At 48.1% G+C, this 24,266-nt stretch overlaps 1 protein-coding gene across 1 annotated transcript in view; it reads left to right on the top strand.

The window, feature by feature from the left end:
- The window catches only part of LOC104467394 (glutamate receptor ionotropic, kainate 4-like), a gene marked incomplete at its 3' end in the record, with an annotated part of 79,334 nt that overhangs the window by 52,361 nt on the left and 2,707 nt on the right, over window positions 1-24,266 (top strand). The window contains exons 3-6 of the mRNA XM_010081160.1: window positions 4,645-4,742; window positions 8,059-8,224; window positions 12,522-12,700; window positions 15,930-15,983. Coding sequence (XP_010079462.1) covers window positions 4,645-4,742; window positions 8,059-8,224; window positions 12,522-12,700; window positions 15,930-15,983 — 497 coding nt within the window. The remainder of the gene's footprint in view (window positions 1-4,644; window positions 4,743-8,058; window positions 8,225-12,521; window positions 12,701-15,929; window positions 15,984-24,266) is intronic.

Genomic DNA, 24,266 nt, shown 5'->3' with positions numbered 1-24,266 from the left:
TGGAATAGGATAGCTTCCCTTTAGGATAATTTTTAAGATGACCTTTAGAGATCAGGGGAGTGCTGTAATTTTTTATTACAAGCTGGCTTGTAAAAGCTGGAGAAATCCTTTTAAGTAATCGGGATTTTAGACTTGTTTCCCAATGGTTCTCTGTACCAAGCCTGTGTAATCTGCAGGGTATCCCAGAAAGCTGTGGTGGGTTGTGGTGGTCTAGAGTGGGCTGGTTTTTCACGCAGCTTTGGTTTTGATTCTGCGCAGCACTGAGCATCCCTGTGCCTGGGAGGCCCCATGGAGCCGTATCTGGTGCTGCTCAGGAGCAGGGCTCTGGGTAACTGGCAGAACGGGCTCAACAGGCCTGTGAGATCAGCAGATTGCTCCTTCATTTCCTGAATTAGTGCTTGCATTATTTATAGAAGCGTTCAGCTAATAAAGTGCATTTCAGCAAGTACCTGTATGTCTATTTATAGAGCCTGTCACCCGTGCAGCAGCCCAGGTTAAGAGCATCACATCCAGCATCACAGGAACTGTTTAAAACAGCAGTTCTCCACCTTTCTGGATCCCTCAGCTCTTTTGCCTTTTCCTGGTCTCTCCCATCTATTCGGGATTGTGCACATCTTGCTTTACCCTCATTTGGCACAGCAATAGGGGAAATCCAGTCTCACTGGGCAGGCTGCGCAGAAGGGACGGGGACTGCCTGGCTTTCCAAGTGCATTCCCAGTTTACCCCTGAAAGTATCCCAAATCTCCCAGCAAGCCTCCTCGGAAATGAGAAGATTGCTTGCTTGCCTGAGCCCTTCTATGTCTTTGGAAGAACCAGTAGCATTTTTATTTCCGTTCTTGTTCCTTTCTCATCAATCTTCTGCCTGGAGCAGTGTTTCTGTTGGTTAACTTTGCTCGGGAAACAGGCTCGATTGCCAAGTGACCGCAGAGCTGCCGTAAAGATCGTGAGCGGGCTTGCTTTCTCACTTGCATCCCTGTAACGCTGCTCAGAAATTTTCTGTTGGGATGTTTTTCAAGCAGAAGAATACTAATTTGCTGAGAATTAAGTATTATGCAAGAAATTGTTGATTTCAGCAAGTGTGGTGTTTGGGGAGAACATGGAAATGGGATAAGTGAGGAAGAGGCAATCTTCCATTTCGAATTTTCACCTCAGGGTGATTTTCTTTGTTTTCTTTACTCTGACTTATAGAATGTAAAAAGTAGAAATTGGAGCAAACTGATCTGATTTTGGTGAAGTGAGTATTCACATAAATTTGCAATATGTTATTCGCTTTTTCTTCAGATTGAAAAATGTCTTGAAGCGTTTCTTACAAAAGGAAAAATCTGGATTCTGCATGGCTCTGGTATTAAGTTGTTCTTGATTTATGCTGGTAGCAGAGGAGAATCAGATCCTTTAACTTAAATTTCAAGGCTTTCATGGCTTTCAAATGTCTGACTTCTCAGCTTTAATACAGCACTGATATTTGTTATCACATGTAATATTAATAAAAGCAGTTTAGCTGGTTTAACCTATGACTGCAAAGCTGTTGTATATCTGTTTAATTCTGTTCCCAAATTTCATGCCCTTTGAAGCACCCTTAAATATCACAGCTAGCATGCTTAGCTGACTGATCTAGGATCGCTGTGATTACACCCCATCGGTGATACTCTGTGCACAATTAGTGCTTCAAGAGAAGAAAGACTTTTTGAGTTAGTTTTTATTTCAGTGTTGAGCTATTTTTCTTTCTTTTTTCCTCCTGACTGACTCAGGCGTCTTCCTGTTAGGGGGCCACAAAATCACAATTGCTACAGCAGGTAAAATATGAGTCAGTCTTAATCACATTCACGCATGATTTGCTATTTCAGCCTTATATATGAATGAAGACAAACACTGGCTGTTTCCGTATGCAGCATCTCTGAAGTCCTGTGTTTTGGAATGAGTTTGCAGTGAAAGGTTAGGGATAGAACTTTTTTGTTATTATAAGTAAAGCCTGTTCTCTCTTTGTGTTTAATGCTTCAACTCCTGTTATGGAGATCCAAAATGACTCGTTTAATCATGTCTTTATCTAAAACGCCTTATTCCTTTTGATGTCCAGGGAGGGACAGATTTTCTACTTGTCGCCCTGTCCCCCTAACATCTCATCAGTCTTTTAAGCATCTTTTTGTTGTCAATCCAAACATCTCAGGGCAGGTCAGCAGTCAGAGCGACCAAGCAAGCATCTGAAGGATTTTTAATTTTTATTGATTCACACCAATATTTCAAAGTGCCTGATATATCTGGTCAGTGAAATTGGCTCAAATGTGCTATGAACTCTCCCACCATTTTTGTGATCCTGTTGGATTTCACAGTTAAGCAAGTGCTTGTCTGAATCCGCAGTGCCAGTGAGGGTAGCAAGGCTGAGCCTTTTCTCCCCGTGGAGGCTAACAGCATCAGGGAATGTTCTGCAACAGAGGAAATGTGTTTGGATTACAAGAGAAGAAGCTTTCCAAACATTGTTGAAACCTTTGCCTCAGGCACCTCCACTCTGTTTCCATTCATTTTCCTTAATTTTACTGGATGTTTCACCCTTGTAGTGATAAGCCAGGTCTTCTTCTTCTGACAGTTGTTGCAACTCTGTTGCTATGACTACTTAACCCACTTTTTGTTCTTGATACCAGATATGAGAAGAAAAGTGCTCACCAAACTTTCCCCTGCATGCACGACAAAATTCCCCCCAGGACTTTTGCCCTAATGCCCTGGGGATGAAGAGGACTTGGAGCAGCCCCTTCCTCCTAGATGCTGAACTGCAGAGCACCCGAAGGGTCTCCTGCAGCTGAGAGGGACTCACAAGTGCTGCTGAGATAGCATGTGAGGTTTTCAAATTGCTGGTGCTCTTATTTCAAAGGAGCTTCTGAAGAGGTGTAAGTGCCTGTAAATTTTTAAGCACAGAGGAAAAGCAAGTGCTGGATTCCTTTGAAGATGCCGCAGAAAAATATCCCTCATTCTGTAGCAGATGGAGATGGTGGAGGGTGAGGGAGCATGGCAGGAAGGAAAACCCAAGAGAAGATGTTTGCGTCTCATCGGTACTCTCTGTAAGAGGTCAGAGCAGTCAGTATGTATCGGGACCTAGTAATATGTGGAGTTTTTTCTTCAAGTAGCACTTGGTAAAGCCAATTCCCCAAAGTGACAAACTAAGTCCTCAGCTTTTGGCCTCATATTCCACTCATGAGGCTATGGAGACTTATGAAGTCTAAGGCCAGAGATCACCGCCTTCATTAGCTAATCTTCTGCAGAAAACGGACTGTTCGCTTGTTGAATGCTACACTCAGCCCCATAACTCGCTGTTCTAAAAAACCCCCAGCACAGTATAGGCTCTAGTTTCACGTCCAGTCTTGATTTAAAGGCTTGAAGTTGACAGGAAACCTGCTCTGATCTGTAGCAACAGTTTTGATGATGAATTCCCTTCACTACAAAAAATATGTTCTGATTTTGATTTTTCTATCTCCTTTTTTCCAGCTGAGTCTAGATAACTTTTTACAACCATCACAAAAGCTTGTCTGTTGGGGTAGCCAGGGACCCACAGTGAGGATGGGGCTCTGAAACAGGCCAGCCATTTGATACTGAAGAGGCAACTATCTATAAAATCTCAGCTTTGTGATCCGGTGGTTTAGTTTTTACATATAAAACCATTGTGAGCTTGCTCTTGCCAGAACTGATAAGTAGCTGGGGTGCCTCCTTTCTCCCCTGTGGTATCCTCTTTCTTCAGCAAGCAGTCACTTGGCGCCAGTTGAGCAAATGTGGCTTTGTCTGTCCGGGAAGAAAGGAGGAGTGTGCATGGCCATGCTGAGGAGGTCTGGTATTTCAGAAAAAGCTGTGGCCAGCACATGCTCAGATGAGCCTTTCAGAGTCAGGGGATTCAGGCACGAGGGGCTCTTGCCTTCTGTTCGCGAGGCTTTGCCTGCACAAGCTGCTCTGGAGGAGCGTTTCTGAGCGCTGTGGTTGATTGGGATGGCAGCGGGGAGGTGACACCAGCTGGAGTAGTCCTTGGAGTGCCATTCGGCTAAATTTGTGCTGTGAATTAAAAGGACAAAAGGTTGCAGTTTAACCCAGAAAGCTTGAGGGATGAGATTTAACTTCTTCATTTTGTCAGGGTCTTTTTATTGTTCCGCTAACCTTGGTGGCATGGAGCCAGAAGATTAACTACTGCCAGGAAAAAAAAAAACAAAACAAAACCAAATGCAAATGAAAAACAGTAACATGATTCTTATTATTACCACTGAGCTCTGTAGAGGATGGGGGAAGAAATTCATACGAGTTTGTTTGCTGCTAGGTGATGCTTTGAAGCTAGGTCAGGGCTGTGTTTAGCATCTTCCATAAACTTTAGCTAATGTTTTATTATAGGAAATGGGGCCAAGAAGGGATGTTCTAAGAGAAAAACCCCAGTTCTGAGTCAGAGATGAGGATACTGGGGCTTTGGGCGTTCAGATGGGATTAGAAGGGCTGGGGAAAGACAGTGAGGAGGGTGCCACAGGCAGGGTGACAGTGCTTCAAAAGCAATAGAGGGATTTTAGGGAGACATAAATGGCAGGGAGTATGTTGTTTGAAGGAGATGATTCTGTGTCTTTGGTAAGGTGCAGAAATTGAGGATGAAGTCTAATGCGTGTTTCCTCTCTCTGGTGCCTGCAGTGTGCCAGATTCTCCCAAAAGGAGTGGTAGGCGTCCTGGGACCTTCCTCAAGCCCAGCCTCCAGCTCTATTATCAGCAATATCTGTGGGGAGAAAGAGGTAAGTGGAAAAGTTCCGTGGTGGAGTAAGTCTACGACCTTGTGCTGAGTGACTTGGCCCCAAAGCCCTGGCGCCCAGCAGCTGCCCAGGGCTGGGGGGTGATGCAGGAGCCCTGGCTCCTTCCTCCCAGCAGTTCCTGGCAAGCCTGGGGAGAGAGGGCAGCTGCCCGCCGTGGGTAAGAAGCACCACAGAGATCCTGACCCGTTCCACAGCCCTGCCTTCTGCACATTATTCTTCAAAGCGAAGGTGCTCTCGGTGGGCTCCGATCACAGTAGTGCTTCCCGCTGGCTCCTGCCTGGTGCCGGGGCTCCCTGGGAATGCAGCATTTTTGCTGGTGATTTCAGAAGTATGGATTAGGTTTTTTAATTTACCACTATACCGAGCAGCAGTGCCTTCTGTGCAGAAGGGCTTTCTGCAGCCTTGCAGGCTTTCATCTGAGGCTCTCGCATCGATGCCAAGTCCCAGCCCCAGCCGCACAGCTCGCTGCAGCTTCCAGCCCTGCCTTACGCTGCCTTTGCCCTTCCCTGCTTCTGCCTCTTGCAGTTCTTGTTCAAGTCTGGTGCTCTGTTTCTGAGTCATCGTTCCTGCACACCTCTCCACCCAGCTCCCCAAACCCTCTCGAGCTGATGTCCACGTGCCTCACCATCTGCAGGGCATTGAGTCCTTGCGTCCCAGCTGCGAGGCAGAGCAGGGATGTTACCCCCGTTATGCAGGGGCAGTGCAGTACCTGCCTGTGGTACTCCAGGGCATCCTGAGCAAAGGTGACTTGCTGTAGTCATCATACCTGCCCTCTCATCCTTCCCATGATCTGCCATGGCTGCTGTGAGCAGAGCTGACAGCTTGGTTTGTCACCCTTTTTCCTAATGCACGTATTCTTGCAGCTTCTTCATTTTCCATTTCCTGTCTCTCTTCTGCCTCCCTTGTCCATGTTTTCATCTGTATCACCTGTTACTTCAGCTTCCCTCACGTGCAACACTGATGGGAACCATGTCCATGAGGAGTGCAGAAACCTCAGCTTGCCCTGGTGGATGCACATCCCAGCCAAGTTCCTGGGTGTGATGTTACTTTGCGCACATACTTGGAACGCTGCACCCCTTTCTGTTTGCTGCTGTTCCATCAATGCAAACCCTTTTTATCTGTGCCCAGACTATGTGCCTGATTTAATATTTTATAAACCTTGAACCATCTTACACTGATCTGGCTCTGCTCTCGGGAAAAGAAATTGAGTTCTCTTCTCATAGTTCATCCCTTTAAAGCCAGATAACATCTCTCAGCCATTTAGCAGAATCTCTCTGGAGCCCAGCCTCCAAGGAAGGGAGTGCCTGGAACCGAGCACTGTAAATAACTTGCTTTCACAAATGGCTGCTGTTCTTTGTTCCCAGAGAATCAGAAGCATTGAAGAGATGGAAGAGATCTTTTAGACCTAGTGCTGTGGGCTACAGCAGGATGGGTCTCCAGTGTTTTATAGTGCTTTCTCCAGTTAAATATCCCAGACATGTGCTCCATCCCAGGCAAAGGCAGCTCTGCAGTAACAGATTGCAAGTGTTTTCCCCCTGAAATTCATATTCAGCCTGAGTCTCTGATCTAAGTCTCTTCATTTTTTTTTCAGAAATGAAAGGTGAGTGCTAGTGCACTTCTGAGGTATTTGATTCTCAAGCTTGATGTTGGCTGCCCTCCTAGTGATGTAAATCTGCAGTAACTCTCTGTGCTTTGTGTCACAGTAGCATCAGCTGGTGCTGCTGTGTTAAACGTGACACAGCAACCCAGCCAGAGCCGTTGTACTTGCAGCCATCCGTCAGGTAGAGCAGAGTGTCCCCATTTTACCGCTGAGGCACCAGATGCTGGAGTGACTGGCCTGATGTTCACCTGTGGTATAACTGGGGGATGAACCTGTGTCTCCTGCCTTGCCTTACCCCTCTAATGGTTTGGCCCAAAGATTTCCGGAGCCACGATCAGCTCTGGACACTTGCAGGAGCTGCCGTGGTGGTGCCTGCCTTCACCTCTGTCTCCATCTCTCTCTTCTCGGTTAGCAGTTGTTGCTGCAAGTCTCAGACTCCATCTGGCTCCCAAGAGTGATCGGCACGCTTGTGCTGGAGCTGCCTTGTCTGCTCTGGTTAAAGGAATTTGCCTTTTGCTTCTCTCCGTGTTAGCAGAGCCCAGGATCAGGGCTGCAGAGTGAAATCAAGGCAGATAACAGCTTATTACTCTAACTTTCCTCTTGCTAACCAAACAGCTTATGCTGTCAATGAAGCAGCCATCACAAGCTACTAATAGCCTTTCCCGAGAGGAGAGAGGTGGGAGGCATAGGATGATAGCTTCCGGAAGGACTAATAATGGAGGAAAAGGGGACTTGACACTCCTCTAATGAAGCAGAAGCAGATGTTTCCCTTTCTCTGTCTTCTATTTCTTCCAAATAATTCACTCAGCAAAAGGAAAACAATATTTCTTCTCCGTATTTGGCTGAACCCCTGGTGTCTGAGCGTGACCTGCCTGCCCACCCGTTCTCCCTACACCAACTGCCCGGTGTGCAGCAGAGCTGCCTCCTGTGCGGCTCCCCTGCTCCCCCTTCTCCCCATTCCCTGGGAAACGGCATCCCGCTCCCGCCTCCTGCTCCCCTGTATTAATGACATGTGCAGCGTTATTAGGACTCGCAGTTACGGTCCCGTTGGAGCTTGCCTGCCGTACAGCCACCTGTTAGCTCTCTGCTGATCAAAAAAGCCCAAAGCTTCTGGCTGCTGCATCTGTTCCTCTCTCTCCTGAGCCTTGCCAGCGCAGGGTCATCTTGTTCTTCCCTTCATCTCTCCTAATTACCTGACAACACATCGGTTCTGCAGGCAGAGGTGGATTTGCAGCACTTCATCCATCTAGCGCCCAGCCAAGGTCTGGGGGTCTCCAGCATGGGCTGTGTAACTCCTGCCTGCCTGCAAAGCAGCCTCCGTATTTTCCCAGGCAGTAAGCCCGAAATGAAGTGTGGGCCCAGCTACAATTAGTGCCCAGGCTAATTAGGTTGAACTCATCCGGAATGGTTTCCTGTGCTGTAATCACAGCCCCTGTTGCCTTTCTCTGAGTGGCTCAGCAAGACTTCCTGATCCACTCCTTCGCATGGCTTCTTGTTGCTGTGATAATTATTTTCCTCTGCTCTCGCACAAATCCCACCCTCTTCTCTCCACTCCGGTGATGCTTCTGCAGTTTTATTGGGATATTTTACTTTCTGCCTGCTGTGCATTTCACACCAAAGGTCTTTTATGGTAGATTTACTTGTTTTTATTTCTTTTTCCGCTTTAATTATGTTTTCTTTCCCCTCCTCCCCACTTAGGTTCCTCACTTCAAAGTGGCGCCAGAGGAGTTCCTGAAGCTGCAGCTCCAGCGGTTCACCACCCTCAACCTCCACCCCAGCAACACCGATATCAGCGTGGCCGTGGCAGGAATCCTGAACTTCTTTAACTGCACCACTGCCTGCCTCATCTGTGCCAAAGCTGAATGTAAGTCATTGCCAGGCTGGGTTTGGCTGCCCCTCTGCTCCCAGTGCCTTCTGTTCTCTCTCCTGCTGCCGGTTTGGTGCCTGTTGGAGAGGGTCCCACAGGCAGCGTGTGGCATCCCAGGGTTCATCTCACCTAGTTTGTGGTGGCAGGGTCTCTTCTGGTGCTTAGAGCAGCTCAAAACAGCGGAGACCTGCAGGGCAGGTTTTCCACCCTGTTGCTCCATGGAGGTGTTCGTGGTGTTTGTGAGAGGAGGAAAGGGGATGGGGAGAGACTCGCCTGCCTTCTGTTTGACAATCTGAAGAGTGTTTTGCTTGCACAGATGGGTTTTTGAAATGAAAAAAGAAGGCTTAGGCTTGTTTCTGGAGATTATTTTAGGCAAGTAAAGCTTTTTGAAATATGTCTTTCCCAAACCCATGTGCAGTTTGTGGCTTAAAAGCAAGATTTGATTAATAGTCAGTACACTGCACACCCCCTTGGGCTCTGCAGCCATACATCTGCTGGTAATTGTGCATCTGGATGCTGGAGCATTCACCTCAGCAAGACCATATTCATCTCTGCATAACTCTCCTAACATGGCAGAAGCAGGCTCTGCATCGTAGTGGTCAGAGGGAGTAAAGTGTGTCCTGCGATTTTTAAAGCCAGCGTGTAGGTTAGTAGCTCATGTGAGTAGCCACACCTTTTTTGCTTTTATTATCCTGTTTCCAAATTCATTTGCAGTAGAGGTTGCCACACAACCAAGCCTAGAAGAGGGGCTTTGAAAAGGCAGGTGGGTCCGGTGACAGTTTTGGGGACACTGGCAAGAGCTCAGCAGTCTCTTACCAGGTACAAAGGAAAGGCAGCATCCTTTCCAGCTTCACGTAGGAGCACAAGCCCTTCTTTTCCCTTAGGACAAGCAGTGCTCCTAAGCACAGTCCTTAAACCACTAACTCAAGGCATTTTGGGCTTTCAGACGGTTCCCTAGAGGCGACTAAGGGGAGCATATGAGCTGTGTGCTCATCAGTGGGGAAATGCTGTTTTGAGGGATGTTATTATTTAGATCCCAGGAGGGAAAGTCATAGCTCTTTTGGTTTAAGTACAAGGCTGTGTGATGGGACTCCTGGGTCCTATCCCATCATGCTCATACTATCACTGTAAGGAGACATATCCTCTGGGGACTGATTGTAATTTCTTCTGGCAGAAGCAGAAAATGACCCTCAAAGTCAATGGACTTAGGCCAGCCTAAACCTAATGCAGTGGTGACTAGAGTAAGGTTGTGTGACTCAGTTTCTCTGCAGTGTGCAATAGTGTCCCCGTAGGACTGCTGGAGCAGAGCATCCTTGTGCAGCCTCTCCGCGCTCGGTGGTCCTCACTTTAGTAGTTCAAAGTTGCCAGGAGGGGTCTGCAAGCCCTTGCTCGTGTTCAGCCTGTGCAGCAGCCTTCTGAAGTGCCAGTCTGTCAGCAGCAGCACCTCGCATCCTCTTGTCGTCAGACAAAGGGGAATCTCTTCAGATAACAGAGACTTTCCTCTGCATGGCAAGAGGAGCTGCAAGCTGAGGCTCCAGGTAGGATCTAACATGCTGGAAATTATAATTTCCTTGAGCCAGAGGAGGAGATCAAGTGCTTTCTTTTTTTCCTGGTCCCATTTCCTCCTCTCTGTGCCTGATGTGCTTTAGAAACATAGCAGCTGGGCTCTGCCTTCCTCACCGCAGAGGCCAGGGTGGCTCTGTGACCTGGGCTCGTGCCCCAGGGAGCTGTGGGCTGGGGGAGAAGGCAGCAAGAGACGCAGATGCAGTCATCAAAGAGAAAAACAGAGAGGAAGCTGCGGGTCTGATGTGAATCACAAACTCACAGCAGCTGGCAGAGGGATACTCTCCAGTTTGCAAGATTAACTTACCGCTGAGATATACAACCTTTGGCTTTAAGAAGCAGGATCTGATTTTATTTCTGTGGGAAGTTAAATAGAAAAGGTGCATTTCCAAAGGAGACAACTGAAGATTTCCTTCCAGATGCCCACACCTTTCTGTGAATTTCTGTCCCCTTGAAAGCCCACGTCATGGTGTAAATCTGGGCTTCACCCAGCAGCACAGTGGTGTGCAGAGTAGCACAGCTTTTCCTTCTCCTTCAGGTCTGTCCAAAGCCCAGTGCCGCAGAGCCACGGTCTCTGGCAGTGCCCCGTACCGACTGCAGTGCAAGCGCTGCCTGCTGCCAGCCCCTGCTTTACTGCGATGTTTGCCTGGGAACACTTGCCAGGGGCAGAAGTATTTTTATGTTCAGTTTTATAAAGTTAGTTAAGTTAGTTAAGTGCTCTTAAAATCTTCCGTGGTTTTGCAGCAGCAGATTTTGCTGGGATGAGCTGTAAGTAAACTTGGTATTCTGATGACTGTTACTTGCAGCAGCCTCTCTGGTCCCTTCAGATGTGGAATAAGGTGAAAATAAACCTTGCAGGGGTCAAATAGAGGGCTTAGGTAAAATTTCTTGTTCACTTGTGCTAGCACACAAAAAAAGTGTTCAGGTGAGGTTTAGTCCATGTGTCCTGTACACAGGGTGAATTCACTGTCTAGTGAGAAAGAAAAAGAAGCTGGTGTGATCCAGAGAATTGCTGGCCCTGGCTGGTTTTTTAATTCCCTTGCGGAGTTCCTACCTGTACTCAGAGAAAAGGTAAGAGACAATGCATTGTAAAGAGCTAAGTGCAAACTTAGCTTGCTGAAACACTCTCACTGTGAATGAGAGGCTCCTCATCTTGGATGTATCCCTTTTAATGCACTGCTTTGTTACCTTTGTGAAGTGCTGGGAGTCCTTGAAAGCAGCGCTCTCTAACGCTAATCACATCGCATTGTATCGCTCCCCTGGCCCCTGACCTCCTGGTGAATGAGCGGTTTCACGCAGCAGAAAGTACAGTTAGGTTAAGAGTAGAGCCCTGCCTTGAGGATGGGTTTTGCTCCTCCGCCAGCTGGGACGTGATTCTGCTGATAGTTCTGTTCTTTTTAGTTTCCTTCAGTTCAGCTTTCCCTTTTCTTTTTGGATTGCCTTTCTGCAGGGACGGGATGTGGGACCGTGCGAGCTGTCAGTGTCTCCCTAATGGTTACATCTGGTGCTCTCTCTGGTCAATCAGACTTGACAGGAGGTTATTTCCTAATGAAACTCTGCAGCTGGATAGAAGAGACAGACTCTATCAAATATGCTTTCTTGACTAAGAAAAGCTGCAGCAGGAGCTTTGACATCTTATTAGACATCAAGGGGTTGTGTTGGAAGGAGCCCTTGCAATGACGTAGCTGCAGGAAAAAACTTAGTCTAAAGTGCTGAAGGCAATAGGGCACTAGTCCAGGGACTGGTCCATGTGGGTGCTCACTAACTATTGCTTCTTTCTTCAGCTTCTGTCTGAAGGGAGAGCCAGGTCCTGTGGGCTGCATGGGGAGTGACAAAGTAGCCTGAGCCCTGGCTCTTCCCCATGGCTGATCGTGTCCAGACGCTGCCCGAGGAGGCAGAGGGGGGTGCTGGGATACCCAGAGGGCTCCGTGGGGGGGGGGCTTTGATGTGGAGGTGGAAGGTGGGTCTCCCAAAACCTTCCCCAGTGCCGGAGCCACTGGACTGCAAACACTTGTCCTACTTTACTCGCTAATTTCTCCATAAAGCACAAAATACACGGTGTTGGTTTTGTTCATTTGTTTTGTTTTGGTTTGTTTTTTTTTTTGTTTTTGTTTTTATTATAGGTTTCTGTGTTGCTCTAGGAATCCCCATTCCACAAGTGATTCTGCACTGTGCTAGGACCATACTCACAACTGCTTTTGCAGTTTTTTTTAATGTAAGCCTAATGTTGTATTCTTGCAATGATCTGTGCTTTGTCTGACTCACGGCAGAGCCTTCCATCCCCAGGGACACGAGCCCTTGGAAGAGAGCAGCTCCCATCAGAGTGCTCCAAGAGCTCCTAAGTGTACAAGCTGTGCCTTGCAGGCTGCTTAGCTTGTGAGCTAGTGATGCACAGGCTTAGGAGGAGAAACCGGTGGCACCCAGAACAACCACGCATGCAGGAAGATAACGGAGGACTTGTCTGCACTCTGGGGTCCTGAGTGAATTTGTATCAGCGATCTTTTCTCTTCCCAAGAGGCCTTTGGGGCCAGTTTTTGCCCAGAGGACAGATGTTCCCCATTCCCTGCTGGCCCAAGCCTGTGCTGCAGCCCCAAATCCTTTCCTTTGCAGCACACAGACACACAACTGCAGGACTGCTTCCTACCGAGGATGGTTGTGGGCCATGAGAGAAGCGCTTCTTGAACCAAGCATAAAATGTAAGGGTCTGGCTTTTTCTCTCTTTTATTTTAAGGCCTTTTAAACCTAGAGAAGTTGCTTCGGCAGTTCCTCATTTCCAAGGACACTCTCTCAGTTCGGATGCTCGATGACAGCCGGGACCCTACCCCTCTCCTGAAAGAGATCCGAGATGACAAAACAGCTACCATCATTGTACATGCCAACGCTTCCATGTCTCACACCATTTTGCAGAAGGTAAGTGTCTATTAAGTGTCGCAATTGTACACGTGGTGGTTTCCACTGAACGAGATGCTGGGTGCAGTACACAGGCATGCACGTGCAGGTGTTCTATGATAATGGTGTGTAAAAATGCCTGCAGCAATGCTGGAAATTGTCTCTGCTGAGAGGGGAATCGCCACTGATGGAGTTTCTGGGGAAAATAATTTGCTCTCTCTTTCCAGGACTGTATCTGTAGAAGCAGCGGTTTAATTGCTCTGAGCTGATGTGTTTGCTTTCTAGAAGTGGTGCATGCTTGTGGCTCCAGTTGCCATCAAACAGCCGTGGAGGGCTGCTTAGTGCTCTGAAATTACTCAATCAGAGCAATGTTTTTTTCTTTTTTTTCTCCAAATGCATTCCTAACTTTTTACTTCCTTTTTTTCCTCATATTAACCAAGATTTTATTTTAATCATGTTTATTTTTAAATGGTCTCTTCCTGCAGTTTTTAGCATTTGTTTTGATAGTCTACTTCAAAATTGAGCAGTGGCTCCAGATGGAGCCTAAAGTTGGGTAGAGTTTCCCACATCCTGGAAGGAACAAGAAATACTTTCCTGAATGGAGGCAGGATCCAAGCAATGGGGTCCCCCCTTGGCTGTTGGTGCAGGCGTTACACACCGTGTCCCGGCTGCGTTATCAGAGAGTCAGTCATTCAGAGGCCTTGACTGTATCAGGTTGATCCCTGATGACAGCCAGCAGAAACCATTAGAGCAATTTTTATTATTCCCCCCGTTCCTCCTTCCTCCCAGATTTTTATTCCACTGCTTGCAGTTTTGCATTTTCATAAGGCAGGTTTGGGGTTTTCTTGGGTCTCTATGCAGGGTGGGGTTGGTTTTGGGTTTTTTTGTTGTGGGTTTTTTTTTTCTTTCTTTCTTTCTTCTGGTCCGTGTTTTGTGCTGCTTGGCTGCTGAGGGCTGTCCCCCTCTGTTGCTATAGTGACTTCCCACAGGCACACAGCAGCGCTCTTCGGGCACCTGCACCTCCCTTCCTGGCTCCAGCATCCTTCTGCCACGACTGATAAAGATGTTAGAGATTGCCACGATTTTTCAGCAGTTCAATAAAACCTAATGTAGTCTTCCTAGCTAGAGGATTGTAGGAATGGAAGGTAATAAATAAGGAGCTTCTGATCTGGCAACTTCTTGCACCTTGGGAGGATGGAAAGCATTTACTTTATAGAGGTGTAACCAGAGTAGGGGGTGAAGTTGTGGTGAACAAATAGGTACATCCATAGGTCACCAAAAGCAAGGAAAATGCAGTATTGGTTAGAAAGTGCCTTGTGTCAGACCTGTCTCAGGAGACCAGTCCTGGCCTCAGACGATGAGAGAAATTGCAATTTCTCATCTCTTGCCCTCCACATATGGTCTGGAGACACATGGTTGCTTCCTCGATTACCAGCCTGTCCCGGCCGCCCACCTGCCAGCGGGCATGTTAAATGGATGGGAGCGATGCTTGCGGGAAGCGCTTTGTTGCTGGCTTTGATTTTCTGCCCTTGAAATCAAATGCACTGACTTCAAAGTGGGTCAGAGGGAGAGCTGACATTATTGCTGTCCCCAGGAAGGGAGAAGGGGGGGGAAATGGGTGCCAAGTTTTATTGTGTAGGGGCTTAAAAATGAGGCAGCTGTCTGGAAAGCTGGCTGAAAGGCAGGTCGGCAGCCTCCTCGGGAGATGTGCTGCTCTTTTGGTCAAAAGAGTGTGTCCATTTTGCCACCTGTGCAAGGGACAGGGTGACAATGTGCAACCGAAGGGCTGGGCACTGCCAGACCTAAGCCACCGTCGGTCCTCTGTGGGCATCCAAAGCTTTCCCTGCTGCCTGTGTCCACTCCCACTGCAAAGGTGGTGACCTCGGGTTTGGGCAGAAATAAGTAAAGAACAGGCAGGAATAGGGAGAGTTAAATCTAGGCTGCCTCTTCTCTATATTGTTTCTTTACTCCCTTTCTGTTGTTGCCATCCTACAGCTTCTGTGGGAGATGGAAAGGGACTAAAACCAAGTAAGGAGGTGCTGCCTTTGGTTCTTCCCTCACTGCCTCCAGTTCCTCTGTGTGGTCTGGGGTGATGGGAAAACCTCTTTGCCAAGGTCCGGAAGCATGATTTGAGACCAGCTGTGCTTGGCAGTGAAACATAGGCTTTCAGGAGGATCTGCAGATTAATCCTCCGCTTTTCTGAACATCTGTTCCCACAACCAACTCCTTGCATACTGAGAATTTTGAATTTTGTAAAAGGACTTCAATAATCTGGACTGTGATCTCTAGAAGAGTTCATCCCATAGAAAAATCTGCATCCTTCTCTCTGCATGTCCATACACTTTTACCCTCTTTTTTTCTATTTCTGTGGCTATTGCAACCCTGTCTAAATTCTGGAGAACAGTCTGAGTTACTAGGTTTCACTCATGCTAATTAATTTGTGGGACTGGAGCCCAAATCCAATGGATAAATGTGGGAGAACCACCACTGGGATGACTGTCCTTTTTCTGGAACTCCAGAAGAGCATATTCAGCCTTGCTCTCTGCATCGCATTGTTTGTAGCGAAGGAAGACAAGCACGGAGCTCTCTCAACTGCTGCTTTCCCTCATTAGGTTCAAAAAGATGTTGATAGTTGAAAAGGAAAAAAATAGCAAACCTCAGCCAACCTTGCTTTCCTCCAGACACACAGTACACCTGAGGGACACACAGTACACCTGAGGGACTTGTCATCCCAAGGGGCTCTGGACTGCCGGACCCCACCTCGCCTTGCTGGGGTCTGTACGGGACGTTTGCTGATTGGGGTGCAAACGCTTTTCCTTCCATTGAGCGTCTTCCTTCCAGGTTGTCCTTGGCTGGGTGCACCCACAGGATGGGGCTACGTGCAGAGATCCCCAAATGTCATTGTGCACCGTGCCGCAGAGAGAGCAGGGATGGTCTCGGGGGTCCGGCGCGGCTGCTCAGGCAGTGTTGGGGGGTTTCTCTCTGCCAGGCAGCCCCTGTGCAGGTGCTTTGTCAGTGCTGTCGCAGGGAGACCTCAGAGGTAGGCTCATTTTTATTGGTTCCTCAGACTTTAATTTCCCAGGTCAAATTGTGTTTCTGTGTCCCCCCCGTTCCATGCCTGCAGGAAGACAGCAGCGCTTGCATGGAGCGATAAGGATGAAAAAGCAAATGTGGCCCAGTCTCTGCCTTGCCGGAGTGGAGATTGAAGATTGTCAGGCTCTGGTCTAATCTCCTTTCCTCTCCTTCACAGGCAGCTGAACTGGGAATGGCGTCTGCCTATTACACGTATATCTTCACTAATCTGGTAAGATGTTTTTCTCGGCTTTTCTCCCGTGTGCATGTAGACTCATGTTAATGGGAGCTGATCTCCCTGACCCATGGGACCGTTGGGAAGAGCCACGTGCTTGTGTAGTGGTTGATCTGCAGTGGAAGGGGAGGGAGGCAAGGAGGGGTGTCCCACTGCCATCCTGAGCATCAGTCAGCGCAAGTCTTGCCCTGGCCCTGGGGAGGTGAAAGCTGACGGGTGCCCGACAGCACCGGTCGATCCAGTGCAGCTGCCAAAGGCAGGATTTGTAGATATCGCGGCCACAGCCAGTGCGATGAGATGCGCGGGTCCTTGGGAAGCACCAGCAGACGGACAGTTCCTGACCGAGGGTCTCAGGAGGGTTACGCTGGAGGTGTCAGTCCCTGAGCCCGTTCCCCGCGCCGGGAGAACAGCAGGCTGTGCTGGGGCGGGCGTGTGGAGGGCACTGCAGCCCCGGGCTTTGCTGCTGCGCCTCTGAGAGCAGCTGTGTGAGACAAAGGAAGGATGGTGCCATAAACGTGGAGAGGCAGAGCGGGGTGTATCTTCAGCATGGCCCCTGGTGGTTTGGCTTTATAGCTACTAATAACATTAATGGGGGGATCGTGCGGTTAAATCCCCGAGTACTGTGCTAAACAAGGAGTAATGGGCTTAGGCAGCAGCAGGGGGAAACCCAAAATAAACATCAGAGAAACTTCTCTTGCTGCAGCAGCTACAAGGCTCTTGAACAGGCTGCCACGTGGCGTGGGGGAAATGCTACCGCCGGGGAGACCAGATACCTACCTATTAATGCTGGTGCGGGGATGATGGAAACCTGAGCGCGGCAGGATGGGCTGGATGATTAAGTGGAGGTGCCTTCCAACCCCAAATGATACTCATATTCTCTAATTTCTATTAATATTTATGCCAGGGTGTGCGTGTGCCAGGAAAGCCGAGAGTTGAATCACGCTTTGTGTTTGGGTGGGAGACAGACGGGAATGGATGGAGCCAAACGTGTAGGCAGGAGAGCTGGAGTGGAGAGGAGGAGGGGGAAGGAGTGAAATGGAGGGGCTGAAAGCCAGGAGAGCAATTGGGACAGAGAATGGTAAAGGGATAGGGAAAGGAGATGTCAGAAAAGAGAAAAATGTGGAAAAAAAAAAGAAAAATCCACTAGCTTCTTACTTGAACTAGCAGCATTCTTTTTCCTGCTTTGTGCTCGATCCATAGGTCTTAACCTTGCTCGTTATCAGTCCAGCAAGAAGCAGCTTCCCTGCTCCTGTTTATCCCCATACAAATGATTGGCACTGGGCAGGAAAGCAAAAGGAGGGGATGTACCTGGAGGGGATCAGCCAGCGATGGGTGCTGGGGGAAGAGCTGCGCCCTGGGGAGGTGAAGGTCACTCCTTTGAAGGCTGTGGCTGCTGCTTTGTGATTTCTCACCCCCAGTGCCAGCCCCGAGTCAGAATGTAGCTGTGCTGGTGCTGTGGGTAGAGCTGGTAAGGGATACTGGCCATCCCCATCAGACCCTGCTCCCAGCACTAAACCACTCCAGTCATTCCCCAGTCCCAGCAAGTAGTTTTCCTGTTGCCCTCCAGTCCCAACAACTGTTTCTTGTTCCATTTACCTTCCCCGGTCCTGAGAGTTTCTGTACAGCCCATGGACCAGGACTATTAATGAATGGTGCTTGGACAGCAGAAATAACTATAAAAATGAAGCTCACCACCAGACTGGTTTTGAGCATGGGTGTAATTAAGCGTTTGCTTGAGGTCGAGAGGTGAAGTTTGTCTTTGAAACCCATTCATCTAGTGTAATGCAGTTATGGCAAGTGAGGCAGATGAGAGAGGAATTTTGTTGCCATTCACTCTCACAGGATATTAAGCTGTTTACCCAGGCTATTTTGCCACCGCGTCCAAAAGATGAGCCTTGAGCAGAACTAACTGGATTTTTGGCAGGGACTGTTAGAGAAAGGTGACATCGGGCAAAACCTGAGCAGATGGAAGAGATGTTTAAGGAAATTAGTAATATTTAAATGGGGATGAGAGATGGGAGTGAGCAATTTAGACTAATAAATCTGGAGGGATTATCAAGCTCCTAATGAACCCTCTGAGGTTTTGCAATCACTGCCTAATAGAAGAGATAAAATCATGGTGAACTGCTGTCAAGGGGAGCAAGCAAAAAGATGGCTTTAAATGGAGGGAGAACTCATCGGAAGGGGAATAGACAGTCTGGATAGCATTAAGCTGCTTGGAGATGGAAAAATATTTCAGGCAAAAAAAAAAAGGAGAGAAAAGGGGATAAAATGCTGAATTAAACACCTGCCCTGTGGCACTGGAGAGGAATTCTGTTTCTGTCTTCCAGCATTAATTTTATTTAATAAGCACATCCCAGCTGACAGCTAGTTGTGTGTCGCAGCTCCTCTCTCTGCGGAGCGTTACGTGGAGGCAAGTTGCTGCAACTCCCCTGGTGCCAGTCGGCGGGAGAGCGATTGAGGGGTGACGGCTCCTCGGTAGCCAGGCTGATGACCGCAGATAGCGTCAGCGTTGCTCTCCCCACCATTCAGTGGGGAGGCAGAGCGGCACGTGAAAGCAGATGCCAGCCTTTGGCAGGAGATTGTGGGAGCAAGCGAGGAGGAAGTCCTCGGCCCCCATTGCATTTCCATTGGAGCCGAGGCGAGCAGCCTGGTGTAAAAATATCCACAGGCTAATTTACTGCGTGCGAATTCATTATCAGCCTCCTTCAGCCAGCTCAAGGGACCCTTTTCGTCAGCAGCAGCAGCTCAACAAATTTTGCAGGAGTCCTAATGAACCTTCTCAGAACAGAGCAGGTCTGTTGCATTTCAGTTCTCCACGTCTGTCACCTGCACACGGGGTATTCATGGCAACTGAGCACCCTTCTGTCCTCAGTCCTCTTGCAGAAAATCTCACTTTGACCCAAGTTCCTTCATGGCATCTCCACATGGTGAAAAACTCTGGGGCTTTCCCCTTCTAGGAGGGCTGAGATTTCCTGATGATTAATGTCAGACGCTGACCCCATGGCCAGCTGCTCTGCGCCTTCGTTTGTGCGGTGCTGAGATGAGCTCAGCGCTGCCCATTGTCCCTTCCCCACTCCCCAGCAGGGCACGGGGTTGCTGTGCATCCATCCAGCTTGTGACTGCGTAAGGAGGCGATGGTGTGCTCCGTAAAAACAAAAATAATAGTAATAATAGTCATAATAATAGTAATGCCAGTGCATAAATAGAGCATTGCAAGCAGGCTGTTGTGCATTGAAAAAAATGTGCTGGAAATCCTTGAAACCAGCAGCACAGAGCAGGAGGGGTGTTGGATGCCTCCTGTGGTATAATTAATTCTTTTAGCTTCTTAATTCTGTGTAGCTTGTTGTTGTTTTTGTCTTCCTCCACCCCCTGCTTTTTTTGAATGTAACGTATGGACCTCAGGCTTGGTTTAAATTTCAAAACATTTATCAAGGAGATTAGATAGAAATAATTGAAACAATTAAAATTATGACTGTAAGAAGGAAGGTGTAAAGGAGTTTTACTAATGCCTTGAGTCAGATGCTCTATTCATTGGATGCAGTTCTGTTCTCCAACAATATTGTGCGGAGGTGTTGTTACTGATAAAACAGCTGCCGTATTCGATTTCCAGAGACCAGATAAATCAGGTTTGCTTTGGTTTTTTTGTTTCCTGTTTTTTTCTTCTTTGTTTAGTGATTTATAAAGAGATTGGTCTTTCATCTAAGATGAGGTTTTCAAAGCTGAGTTGTCGCTCTGGATGCCCTGTTGGAACTGGAAGGGAAACTAGTGTCCGAGCACCCAATGTCACACGTTTCAGCGGTAGCTTGTCATTATGGTGACATCCTTTGGAAGGAGGGAATGATGGAAAGTAAAGCAGAGGGAGAGGTTAGCTTCTGGCTGGGATGGTGGAACTTAGGTTTGTGAAATTGCCTTCTCTTGGTGAAAAGACCTTTTCTATCTGTGTCTGGTTTTGCAGTGAGCTCCAGCACGGACCATGGTGTTTGGCCCAGCTGCACCACATCTGCCGGCCGCCAGCACCATCGCTGTCCCTTGTGCTCTAACACAAGAGAAGAACACGGACTCTTGTTATACTCTGACAGATTTTACCTTGCAGTCCAGCCAGCCTTCCTGGTTCCCAGTACCTGATGCAAACCTTTTGTAGAGCCCCGATCATTCCCTGGATTTATGGTTCATATTTTCAGTGGCATGTGGTAGCAGGGCAAACAAATCAGGTTTTTGCAAGGATACCAAAGCAATTTCTCCTTATTCTGATTAGCATGAGGAAAGGAGGATTTAGATGAAGCAATAACTGTACCTCCCAGCGTTTTGCTGCCTGCGCTACCTCACCTGTCTTGGGTCTTCTTTATGTGTTGTTTAGAGTCTGTCCTGTGCTTTTTTCCAGTTGTTGAGTAAATCATTCTCTCGGGTACAGGGCAGACCCTCTGCTATGGGAGCAAACTGCTCTCTTTGCCCTCATGGCATCTTGTCCTATTTGTCTTTCAGACTTTCTACCCCTGGTTCTCCAAGAGCTGTGCTTTTCAGGTCCCAACATTACCACTTGACCTCTTTGCTCTTTGAGGATTTGTCACTCTTCAAACCTCAGGCTCCCTGCAGAGAAGCTGAAGTAAATTGCTTTTACTAAGGATGTGGGCAATGTCTTTTCCTAAAGCGCTCTCCTTTGAAGAACAGCCTCCAAAATTTAATAGCTTTCCTTTCATGAGGAAGTTAAAGACCCATCCTTACTAGCATATGGCACATTCTGATGCTTTTGTGATGCATCAACTTTGTAAGAGCAATCAGGTTATACATGGACAGTTTCCCTAAATTGTCCCCAAGTTCATTGAGATCACAGTTCCTCTTTAACTACATGAATGGCCGAATAACAGTGCCTTAGGTAGAGCTCCCACGTCCCCTTGCCTACTCAAAAGGCCACAATTTGTTGCTGTGATGACTTTTTTTTCTTTCAGAGAAATTGATTTTTACATGTGGCCCATTATAAACTTATTGACTCTGTCAATAGTTTATAAATAAGCTGAGCCTTTCAAGAAAACCATAAAGCACTTAACATAATATTGTCCACTCGAGTAAATAAATAAATGTGTTCTTAGAGGAGCTCAGGAATGATTAACAGATTGAGCAGCTCAGCCCTGAGGGCAACAGGATCTAGAGAGGAAAAAGCAGGTCTAGTCTCCACTGCTACATCTAACAGAGGAGGTCCGATGGTCTTGGGGCAGAAATTGGTCACAGGTGCCAGGCTGTGAAGAGCTGACCATTGCAGATGCCCCAGTCATGTAATGAGCATGCAGCCGTCCACGCACAAGGCTGGTAGTGATGCTCGGGTGGCGGTCCCTGGCGTGCCTCTGTTATGGAGGAGGATGGGAGGTAGCACCAGTCCCCTGGGAAAGTCATCCACTTTAACCTGTGTTTTGTGTCCTTTGTTGATTTGGATGTTTTTCTTCCTTTTCACACTCTTGCTGCTGTTACTGATCTCTGTCAGTACAAGGGCACTGTAAGGGAGCCTCAAAGTTTTTCAAGCATCCTGTGATGAATCCACCAAGTACTAGCCCTGGCCTGGGGAGACACTCCCTGGGAAGGGTTTTGTTTGCCCAAAGAACCAAGAACTAAGATACTTTTTTCTCCCCTGGTTAACCCTAAACTGGTGAATAACAGTGCATGCTGGCATCCAGCGGTGTCGGCAGTGAAGTCACTAAAGCTGTGCTGACTTTGGCAGAAAAGCTGCTAGGCAATTTCAGTATGGGAATTGTAAGTCTGTGTTTGGAGGGTGACAGCTTTTCTAAGCACTAAACGCTCTTGAAATGGAAGTTTTGCCAGAGTGAGGGCTTAATAATAGAGAAATGGAAGCCTTGGCCCAGTATTCTCCTTCCCATCCCACATAAAAATAGAGAAGGAACAGTACAGTGTGTTCTGGAGCCACGTCGGAGCCTGTCCCTGGTGTAAATCAGCCTTCGCCACCGTCAGAGGGCTGGATCCTTGGCTGGGACCGAGGGGAGTGAGGTCAGTGCAGCTGCTGAGCTGACAGCACCAGGAGTTTCTCCTGCCGAGCACTGGGCAATGACAGTGTCAGAGGGCATTTTGGAGGCTGCTAATCAGCAGATCCAAAAATCCAATAAAGTCCTTGCAGTAATTAAGAGAGGAAGATAACCACGTGTGTGTGTGTGTGTGTGAGCAAGAGAGGAGGGAGGGATGAGGACATCTTAGTGTCGGGGCAGGCTGAATTGAGCAAATCCTGTTCCTTCCTGCAGCTTGGGATGGGGTGAGGTTGAGCAGGGTGTGGGAAGGTCTTGGAATTGCTAAAAATGGAACAAGCCCATCTTTATACTTGCCACCAGCGTGCAGGTAGTGGCTGCCGTCTCCCTGCTTCCCGGGTGATCCAGGTTATTAAAAATGCAATAAAGAAGCGAGTCAGGGAGTGAGGTTCTGCGCACACAAATGGGATGCAGAACAATATCACCAGCTAAATCGATAAAGCTGGAAGGAGCTCAATAGCTGATGCAGAGCGCTGAATGGCAAACTGGCCATCTCACCGCTGCGGGGTGAGCAATTACCCGCAGCCACTCGGTGAGGTGCGACCGCAGCGCGGCAGCGCAGGGGAGTCTCGGGGGTTCGCCGCTTCACACTTTAAAAAACATTTGCTTATCAGGCAGCCTGTTATGACATTAATTATCCCCTGCTTGACTGGCCCTTCCCACACAGAAGGCTCCAGGCTTGGGAGGGAGGGTGTGATCGGTGGCGGTTGCACCAGGACAGAGGGAAGAGCTGGACGTCATCTGTGTGGTCTGCTGCAGCCTGGGAGTGGGTCACTTAGGCGCAGGTTTGGGAGGATGCTTCATTAATTATATGCCAGGGTGAAACAGGCAGGGCAGGAGGGGGGTTTCCATCAGAGACCCACCGGTGCACTGCAGGACCCCCATCATCAGTGTGGGCTGAGGTGGGAGAGGGCTTGTGGGTGCCGAGTCCTAGTCAGGATCAGCGGGTATGCGGTCTGAACGTGTGAGTCGAGAGGCTCACACTGAGTAATGCGCTTGCACCTTGTGGCTTTATGTTCCTAATGGAATGGAGACTATAGCCTGTAAATCTCCCGATCGTAACTCACAGCTAGCGACGCCAGAAAATCCAAGCTCGTGGCTTTAAAATCATGAATTACAGAGCCTGGCCGTGTGGCTTTTATTAGCCAGGTTCTCCCAATGATCTAAATGTTCGGGTCACTCCATAGGTTTTGTCTGCTGCTGTAAAGTGAGAATGCGGGTCGAGTGCCGCATGGCGCGCAGAAACCCAAGAGTGACTTCATCCTCTAATAACTCCTCCAGTGCTGTCTCCCAGGGAACCCCTTTGTATTCAATTAGCTAATGTGTGCCTAGCACTTTGAAAATATAGAGTGCCATAGAATTGCTAAGTGTTGTTATTTAACAGCACATATTTAGTGGTTGCAGCCCTGTAGTAGAAGTCAGAAAATCTACACTGTAATTGCCTGGTGCTGCTGCAGAATTTCCTGTGATTTGAGCAAAGCCTGGGGATTTTTCTTGTGTAAAAGTTCATTAATTTTGGCTTCAGATCCTCAGGCCTACTTCTTCTGAGATGTCATGAAACAAAATATTGACTTTTGTTGGGTGCTTTAAAAAACAGACTGAAAAGAAGGGGAAGAATTCAGGCAGCCAGGATTGGTGCACCTGAAATTAACCTTGGCGTGATTTTTGATGGTCTTCTCTGTGCCTCATGGTGCACTGGTTGGTGGTAAAGGAGCTGGACTGAGACGGAGGGCAAAGTGCTGGTCAACTATTGCGACTGTTCCAGTGCAAGGAGGGGAAAAAAATCATTGACAGTGAAACAGGGATTAATGAGGGAGATGCTGTTTGCACCCATCTCTTTGATTCACACCCTCTTGTGTTCACCAGGTGCCCTGATCTTGCCTGGAAGTGTGTGGTTACAAAACTGTGTTTGCACAGGTGGAGGAGGTAGGACAAGGCACTCCAGGGCTTGGAGTCCTGCTTTAAACAGAATCTGCTGATGGGTGTGAGTTATTTTCCTAATGGCTCCTTGCTCTTATTGCTTTGGAAAGCTATCTTCTAGCCTCCAAAAGCACCAGCCAGCACTGCAGATAAGGGAGAGGGAGAGGAGAGGGAGAGGAGAGGGAGAGGAGAGGAGAGGAGAGGAGAGAGGAGTACTCATAAATTCCCAAAATTACTATAAGTGTAAAAAGCACTTCCAAAAGTTCCTGAGACCTCACAGGAGTTCATGTTCCTGAGATGAAATGGTTGAAATGAGTTGGGGTTAAATACA

This window comes from Pterocles gutturalis, unplaced genomic scaffold (genome assembly GCF_000699245.1).
Source record: "Pterocles gutturalis isolate BGI_N339 unplaced genomic scaffold, ASM69924v1 scaffold10224, whole genome shotgun sequence".
Taxonomy (NCBI): domain Eukaryota; kingdom Metazoa; phylum Chordata; class Aves; order Pterocliformes; family Pteroclidae; genus Pterocles; species Pterocles gutturalis.
Note: the sequence above shows the minus strand (reverse complement) of the source record. Positions and strands in the feature narration are given on the sequence as shown.